This window comes from Miscanthus floridulus, chromosome 19 (genome assembly GCF_019320115.1).
Source record: "Miscanthus floridulus cultivar M001 chromosome 19, ASM1932011v1, whole genome shotgun sequence".
Taxonomy (NCBI): Eukaryota; Viridiplantae; Streptophyta; class Magnoliopsida; order Poales; family Poaceae; genus Miscanthus; species Miscanthus floridulus.
The window spans coordinates 63,297,277-63,306,739 of NC_089598.1; the positions used below are offsets into that span (position 1 = coordinate 63,297,277).

Here is a 9,463-nt window from a genome sequence, read left to right on the forward strand (position 1 = left end):
AACATGCTCTCTAGCATCACTATGTGTTCTCTCAGTGGTAGGTAAAGGTAAAAGATCAATAGGAGCACGAGGGTTAAAACCATACACTTCCTAAAAAGGACTTACCTTGGTGGTGGAATGTTCCGCCCTGTTATATGCAACCATGCGGCAAACACTCTTCCCACATCTTCAAATTGCGCTTCAAATTTGCTCTCAACATGGTGGACAATGTTCGATTCACTACCTCAGTTTGCCCATCAGTTTGGGGATGACATGTTGTAGAAAACAGCAGCTTGGTCCCCTAATTTATTCCACAAAGTGTGCCAAAAATGACTCAAGAATTTTGCATCACATGGTCTGAAACAATAGTAGAAGGCATACCATGCAAGCAAATGATTTCTTGAAAGAAAAGGTCAGCAATATGAACAACATCGTCGCTCTTATGACAAGGAATAAAGTGTGCCATCTTAGAAAAATGATCAACCACCACAAAAATACTATCCCTCCCCCTCTTAGTCCTTGGCAAACCCAACACAAAATCCATAGATATATCAGCCCAAGAAGTAGAAGGAATAGGAAGAGGCATATACAAACCATGTGGGTTCAACCTACGACTTAGCTTTTTGACATGTGGTGCACCGAGCCATGTACCTGTTCTACATCTCGCCTCATCGTAGGCCAAAAGAAATGTGTGGACAGCACCTCCTCTGTCTTCTTGGCTCCAAAATATCCCATCAATCCGCCTCCATGTGCCTCCTACAACAACAAAAGACGAACGGAGCCAACTAGAATGCATAGGCGGTTAGCTCTAAACAAAACCCATCATTGATCATAAACTTATTTCATGTACATCCTTCTCTACAATTTAGCAAGACGTCCTTAAAATCAGGATCAAGCGCATATTGTTCATTTACTGATTCAAGCCCAAAAATCCGACAATCAAGTTGGGACAGTAATGTATATCATCTAGACAAAGCATCAGCAATCACATTATCCTTCCCTTTCTTGTGTTTGATAATATATGGAAAAGATTCAATAAATTCAACCCATTTAGCATGTCTATGATTCAGATTATGTTGAGAGCGAAGATACTTAAGTGACTCATGATCAGAATGAATAACAAATTCTTTAGGCCACAAATAATGACACCACATCTACAATTTCTTATCATACGTGGAGTAATTCAAAACAGGACCATGCAATTTTTCACTAAAGTAAGTAATGGGTTTACCATCTTGCATCAAAACACCCCCAATGCCAACTCCACTAGCATCACATTCTAGCTCAAAAGTCTTATCAAAATTTGGAAGTTGCAAGCAATGGTGCATGTGTGAGCTTGTCCTTCAAAGTGTCAAAGGACTCGTCATGTGCCTTTCCCCAATGAAACACCACCCCTTTCTTCATCAACTCATGCAACGGGGCAGCAATGGTGCTGAAATCTTTGACAAAGCGACTGTAGAATCCTACAAGACCAAGAAAACTCCTCACCTATGTAACGGTTTGGGGAATCGACAAGCTCTTTATGGCTTCAATTTTCATCTCGTCCACCTCAATTCCCTGTGGAGTTACAACATAGCCAATAAAAGAAACTTGATCCATGCAAAAGATGCACTTCTCAAGATTACCAAATAAACGTGAATCACGTAAAGCATTAAAAACAGCACGTAAGTGATCCATATGTTCATCAAAAGACTTGCTGTAAATCAATATATCATCAAAGTAAACTACCACAAAATGACCAATAAAAGCTCTCAAAACCTCATTCATTAAGCGTATGAAAGTGCTAGGTGCATTGGTCAAACCAAAAGGCATTACTAACCACTCATACAACCCGAATTTAGTTTTAAACGTAGTTTTCCATTCATCACCAAGTTTCATTCTAATTTGGTGGTAGCCACTTCACAAGTCAATCTTGGTGAAAATTATAGAACCACACAACTCATCAAGCATGTCGTCTAGCCTAGGAATAGGATGACGATACCGAATAGTAATATTATTGATTGCTCTACAATCAACACACATACGCCAAGTTCCATCTTTCTTAGGGACCAAAACTATAGGAACAGCACAAGGACTAAGGCTTTCACGTACATACCCACGGTCCAAAAGGTCTTGGACTTGCCGCTGAATTTCCTTAGTCTCCTCGGGATTGGTTCGATAGGCAGCACAGTTGGGCAAGGTTGCTCCCAGAATCAAATCGATTTGATGCTCTATCCCTCTCATAGGTGGCAGCCCCGGGGGTATCTCAGCTGGAAAAATGTCCTCATACTTCTACAAAAGGTTAGTGATAGCAGGAGGCATCGAGCTAACAGTATCATCAAGCGAATATATAGCTCGTTTGCATACCAAAGCATAGCAAATATCATCATCAGAAATTTCAGCAAAGTCACATTTTGTTGCAAGCATAACACCACCCTTCAATTTAATCGCTTCGGCCCTAGAAATAGATGTAGACTTATCCTTTTTATGTGGGAGAATAGAATTAGCAACTTGCTGATTTTCAGATTGAACATCATTCAAACTAGCAGCGCGTTCTCTATCAACATGTACAATTTGAGCAGGGGTCAAAGGTACCAAAGTAATTTTCTTTCCTTTATGCACAAAGGTGTATTTATTACTTCTACCATGGTGTGTAGCATCATTATCATATTCCCAAGGACGACCCAATAAGAGTGAACAAGCTTGCATAGGTACCACATCATAATCAACAGAATCAGCATAAGAACCAATGTAAAATGATACTCCGTAAATTTGTGTTACCTTTGCTTTACCAGAATCATTTAGCCACTGAATATGGTATCGACATGGGTGCGGACGTGTGGTCAAGCCAAGCTTCTTGACCAATTCAGAACTCACCAAATTATTGCAGCTACCTCCATCAATAATGACACGTGCTCGATGGTTGCTGATGATGAAGAAAATCTAGAACAAGTTATGGTGTTGTAGCTTCTCAGGTTGCTGTACTTGTGAGCTAGGCACCCGCTATATAATGATGCTCCTATAGGACACCGTGGCCTCGTCACCAAGGACTTCGCCGTCCTCCTCATCTGTATCTTGGTCTTCTCCATCCTCAATGTCAGAGGTGCTGATGTAACCATCTTCTATAGCTAATGTATGCCTAGCTGAATTGGGCAGTCCTTCTGCATATGGCCAATGCCATGGCAGCGATGGCACTGAATGCCCGAAGTGCATCTCATCGATGCAACGGATGAGGCACTCTTGGTAGGCACCTACAAAGATTTTTTACCTGAATCTAAAGGTCGTGTGGGAGGTGCATTAGGTGTAGTGGTAACTCTAGAGGCTACTGGTCGCTTGCTCACTAGTGGAGGTGCCCGAAAAGTGGTTGGCTTGGTTAGCCTCGAAGATGGCGCCGAGTGTGGCGTGTATGTGGTGCTGACCTTGCTCTTACTCTGTTGTTCACACCCCTACAATTCATTTTCTACAAGCATAGCAAACTGAAACAACTGGTTGACAGTGTTAAATTCTTTATAATCAACAATGTCCTAAATCTCACTCCTCAAACCTAAATAAAAATGACAAATGGAATCTTCGTTCCCCTCCACAACACTACAATGCATCAATCCCTTTTGGAGCTCACCATAGTAATCATGTATAGATTTCTCTCCTTGTTCTAAACGCATCAATTTCTTATGCAAGTCTCTATGATAAGAAGGAGGAACAAAATGATCACGCATAGCTATCTTAAGTTCTTCCCACATACCAGGTAAAGCATCATGTGCAACTAGCCCATCCACCAAATAATGGCAAAGTCCTTACACTCACTAGTAGCTTCTCGAACTCTATGATGCTCAAGCACAAGGTGGGCACTAAACTTTTGTTCTACCATCATCTCCCAATCAAGATATCCCTCAGCATCATAATGACCCAAAAAAATATGGTATTGTGAACTTAATCTTAGCATAAGGATCATCGGGCACTCAATGATTATTACCTTGATGGTGGTGGACACCACCCATACCTATTGTGTTGCGGCGAAAGACGTCATCGTAATCTTGCTTCATCGGAAGGCTGCCCTAATCTATGTTCCTAGTGGCATCATGCACCATGTCTTCTGGCAAGAGACCATCGGTGTTGCTGCCAGAGACATCGTTGTTGACCGCCACCAAGGCTTCCAACTCAATAACCTTGTTGGTTAGCGTGGAAATTCACTTGTCCAACCTCTCCATGCTATTGCCAATGTTGAGTTCAATGAGTGTGTCAGTGACGGCCTTCCTGATGGCCTCATTCATCCTTTTTTGGGCATTATCTACAACAGCTTGTAGTTGCTCTTGGCTGACACACTCATTGAAATCCTTGGGGCTGTTATCTCCAGTCTGATCACCTCCTGCCATTGTAAACACAAAAATAGGAACAAACGGTGAAGGTTATCCCTACCAAATGACTACGTGGTTGTAGTGGTGTCACTTTTCATAGCAAGTGGAAGCGTCTTACCAAGCTCTTACAAAGTTCTTACCAACACAAGCAGTGGGTAGTACAACCTGCGGCTGGTTCAATGATACCTGTGTGGCAATGGTACCGAGATTGCAAGGCCCTTTTTCTGTACTAATCTGAAGAGTTTGTGGAGCTTGGAAAGCACATAAAGAATAATATGTATATTTGGCACACAAGTCAATAACAGAAAGTAATGCTGAATTGTAGTCCAAAGTACTTGTTCTCGTTGCTGGTCTAAAATGTTCCAAGTACCAGGTGTGTAACAAACAAGTATGGTGGATAGCAAGGTGATAGGTGTGTGAAAAACAAGTATGGTGGATGGCAATAGCAACACAAACAAGGAACCAGACAGCACATGCTAACACAGCACACGTTGGCCTTCTCTATGTGCTCCTCTAGATATTGTTCCTCTTTTATGCCTCTCTTTCCTATTTTTTTGGGTTGTCGTTGTTTTTTGGGAAATTTTAACTTTTTTTTATTTTTTTATATTTTTCCTTCAATTAGGATCACAAAAGAAGTAACCACAGAAAATATGAGTTTACACAAGTGAAAGGCGCGGCATGTGGAAATTTTCAGAAGACAGTGCTCAAAATCGACAAAAAGCTTGTGACCATGAAAAGAGGATCTTGTGACCAAGTTCCTAAGCAAGATAACATCATTAGGTAGTAGTCTATTCTCAAAAGTATGAAAAGGATCACTTAAGAACGAGCTCACCTCTAAATTGAGTTGACGCATTCGAGCCCGGGTCATTGGACCTTGCATGACGGTTGGAGGATCAGTGAGTACATCCGAAGGAGTGATGTCCTCATCATCCTCCCCCTCTTGAAACTAAGTCATCCTTGACTCAAGCTCATCTTCTTCTCCCAGATAAGGCTTCAAATCTGCAATGTTAAAGGTGGGACTAACCCCGAACTCGGGTGGCAACTCAAGTTTGTAGGCATTATCATTTATTTTCTCAATTATCTTATAAGGATCAGCCGCTCTTGGCTTTAATTTAGACTTACGTAGCTTAGGAAATCTATCTTTTCTCAAATGTAACCAAACCAAATCACCCTGGTTCAAGTCTAATTTCTTTTCTACCTTTACTACTAGCATTTCTATACTTTTCATTCATTCTTTCAATATTTGCTTTAGTTGTTTCGTGCAACTTACGAATGAAATCAACATGCTCTCTAGCATCACTATGTGTTCTCTTAGTGGTAGGTAAAGGCAAAAGATCAATAGGAGCACGAGGGTTAAAACCATACACTTCCTGAAAAGGACTTACCTTGGTGGTGGAATGTTCCGCCCTGTTATATGCAAACTCCACATGCGGCAAACACTATTCCCACATCTTCAAATTGCGCTTCAAAATTGCTCTCAACATGGTGGACAATGTTCGATTCATTACCTCAGTTTGCCCACATCTACAATTTTTTTGATCAATTTTGATATATGGAACGTCAAAATCTGAGTTTATATGCGAAAACTAGACCTATTTTAAGAATTGGCTCCGAATTAGATGACAAAACCGAAACAATGTGCATAAAATTAGTCACGACAGCAAAGATTTGATGGAAACGATAGGGGAAAACACACGAACTAGACTCTAACATGACCTAACTAGCAACAAGACCTCGACCAGGACACAAACTCAACACGACGGACTCTAAAACTAAAATATGCAAAGGCTATGGCGTGGAAGGTTTAGGACAGGAAAAAAAAGTTTAGCACTAGACTATGGGACGAATGTGGAACACTCCAAACTAGGGGATAAATGTGAACCTGACGGTATACCTTAGCTCTGATTGCCACTTAATGGAAACGGGAATCCCAATCTTCCGTCAGGTAGTGATAACTTTCATTGTGGCGGAGAATGAAAAGGATCTCTTAAGAACGAGCTCACCTCTAAATTGAGTTGACGCATTCGAGCCCGGGTCATTGGACCTTGCTTGACGGTTGGAGGATCAGCGGGTACTTCCGAAGGAGTGATGTCCTCATCAAGAATGAGATATCTAATAACTACATATGGTTCTATGGAGTCTCAAGAAATTCCAATGATATACTAAGCATGACAGGAAGGGTTGGGATTGAAGAAAGTTAATGATGTGATTAAAACCCACTCAAAGATGTGAGAGAAACTCAGAGTTTTAAATAATGGGATTTGGTTAGAGGTTCAAGGGAGGTTTATCCAAGATCATCAAGATATTGATAGTGTTATTGGAGAAGATTTTATGTTCGTTTGGATCAAAAGACCTGAGCTAAGTATTTGAAGGAGTGAAAAAGGGTTGGAGTAAAACCTAAGTATTAGCTTTGCTAGATCCGGACAAGAGCTTTATATCCACTATGATGCACCTTGTCAAGGTGTAGGATGTGTCCTTATACAAGAAGAAGTGGTGGTTTATGTGTTAAGTCAACTAAGGGAGCATGAGATGGGATATCTGACATATGAACTAAAGTTATCCATTGTGGAGCATGGAGATACTATCTACTTGGACATAAGAGTGACATCAACTTGGATTGTAGGAATCCAAAAGGCATCAATACTAAGTTGGGTTGAGCTAGTGACATTATTTTTCGATTGGAATTTAATTATCACTTGGAGCTACATGTGGCATCTACAAGGACATGAGAGTTTATTTTCATGAATGATCGGACTGAAACTTGAGACACTGTAGATGGATTGGAGTAATCAAGAATTTTGACTTGGAAAGGAGCTATCACCGGGAGTAAGAAATGTCATTGCTGATGACTTTAGCAAAAAGGAGTTGTGCTAATGAAGATTCAGACGACACCAAGGACTAAGGCTATGTGATTCAAAGTTTGAGCATCTTAATCGAAGAATAGTCATTAATGTTTTGAAGTTGGTGGTAGAACCTACCTTGGACCATGAGAGTAAGGATGATTAGGGACAACTTGAGAGTGGCATAGTCTCGATAGAAGAGTTATGCTGACACTCAGAGAAGAGAATTAGTTTTCAAAATAGGGGATTAAGTTTACCTAAAAGTGTCACCAATGAGAAGTGTGAGAAGGTTTAACATGAAAGGAAAGTTAGCACCAAGGTATATTAGACCTTTCCGGATCATTGAGAGATGTGGTGAAGTGGCTTACCAGTTGGAATTGCTTGAGAGTTTGTCAGGTGTGCATGATGTGTTCCATGTGTCTCAATTAAAGAAGTGCTTGCATGTACCAGAGGAGCAGATACCATTAGAGGAGCTTACAGTTAAGGAAGATCTTACCTATGAGGAGTTCCCAATAAAGATTTTGGAGATAGCAGAAAGGGTTACGAGGAGCCAAGTTATAAAGATGTGCAATGTTCAGTGGAACCGGTATACAGAAGATGAGGCTACCTGGGAAAGAGAAGAGGATCTGAGAAAAAGATACCTGTAGCTATTTGAGTAAGCATCGTCCGAATCTTGAGGACGAGATTCATTGTAAGGGGGGTAGAATTGTAATACCCTAAAAATTTCCATTGTTTATAAATAGGGGAATATGATTTAATTATGTATTTTTGTGAGCATTTAAATTTAGAAAAGTAATAACTTTTGTTAACTTAAAATCAATTATAGGATTTACCTACATGTTTATGCATTCATGCTGCTGCAAACTATTTTTGTATTGTGTGGTTTGAAATCAAACTTCAAATTGATTTAAATTTGGATTTGAAAATTGCTTTGGAAATGTAGAAAAGAAAAATAAAAAAATTATTTCCCTCCCTTACTCTCCGTCTCTTTCGGCCTGCTCGGCCTTGCCTTTTCCAAAGCCCAGCTTCCCCATCCCCGTAGCCCATCTCTCTCTCTTCCCTCGTAGGCCTAGCTCTCCCGAGCTCCCGCTCTTGGGCCAGCCCAGCAAGCCACCATAGGCTAGCTTGGCCTCACACTCCATCGTGGGCCCGCTGACTGTGCTGTTGCCATCCCGAGCCCACGCGTCGGTCATCTCCTACCTAGAGTTGGCTTCGAGCTAGACTTTGCTCCACCGATGGGGAGGCTGCCTCCGCCCTGCTCTACCTGACTTGCGTGCGTTGTAAGCTACCTCACCCTTGAAATAGCAGTCCCATACCTGTGCCACTCTCCTATCTCATGCAACACTAGCCTTGCCCTCGCTAGAGCTACAGTCGCTATGGAACCCTAGTAGTTCGAGCCACTGAAGTCGCCTGATCGTTTCGCCGCTCTGCCGTCGTCCAGGACTGCTCGCCGAGCTTCTATGCAAGGTAAGCAATCCCCGATACCCACTTTTCCTTCTCCTACACTTTCTGTTGCTTGTGCTACATCGCTGAAGTACCGCCGGTGAACCCAAGCCGCCTCAACCAAGCCGAGCTACTCCCCATGCTATTGTTGCCCCTTTCGATCCCCTAGATGGATTCGCCTCGTTCTCCTCTTGCTCCCTGACCTTCTCCTAAGCCAAATGGTGGCTGGAGTCACCGATTCACCCAACTCCGGCGAGGTCCTATCAATGGCACCGCCACTAGGACTCGCCGCCGGCCGGCCACCTCTCTTTCCCCTCACTCGATGTAATCTAGCGCGTCCAAGTTAGATCCGATGGCCCAGATGCCTCCATAACGATTTGACTGGCAAATTTGCAAAGGAGACCCCCTCCTATTCCCTAATCTAACCCGCAGTCCAAAGCACGATTACCAAATACATCTTCTTTATTTAAAAGCGTATTTTCTTTCAGTTTAGATTCAAAATACGTTTTCATCTATTTATAGTTTTGCCACTATCTTCTGTAGGCCATAATTTCTCTATTTTAACTCTGATTTGACCCATTCAAGTTGTGTTAGATTCATAATGACATAATCTACGTATTAGTATCAATGTTTTCTATGTCAAGAGCTCTAGAATTTTATGGTTTAATGCCTAACTAGAATAATGATTATGCAATTGGATTTTTCTAATTAAAAGTAACTTAGGCTTTTCACCTTGGTCAATTATATGATTAGTTTTACCTTGTTTTCTAAATCGAGTATAATCTAACTTAACTCAATTAAGGTATTTCACTGAAGTATCTTATACATGTTTTTTATAGCTAACACAAATAAAGCCTATAGTTTCTT

General features: G+C 41.4%; 1 protein-coding gene across 1 annotated transcript; it reads left to right on the top strand.

The window, feature by feature from the left end:
• The first annotated feature begins 7,425 nt into the window (after positions 1-7,425).
• LOC136526112 (uncharacterized) lies at positions 7,426-7,800 on the top strand. Its single transcript, XM_066518878.1, has one exon. The coding sequence runs from the start codon at positions 7,426-7,428 to the stop codon at positions 7,798-7,800; it is 375 nt and encodes a 124-aa protein (XP_066374975.1).
• Positions 7,801-9,463: the final 1,663 nt, after the last annotated feature.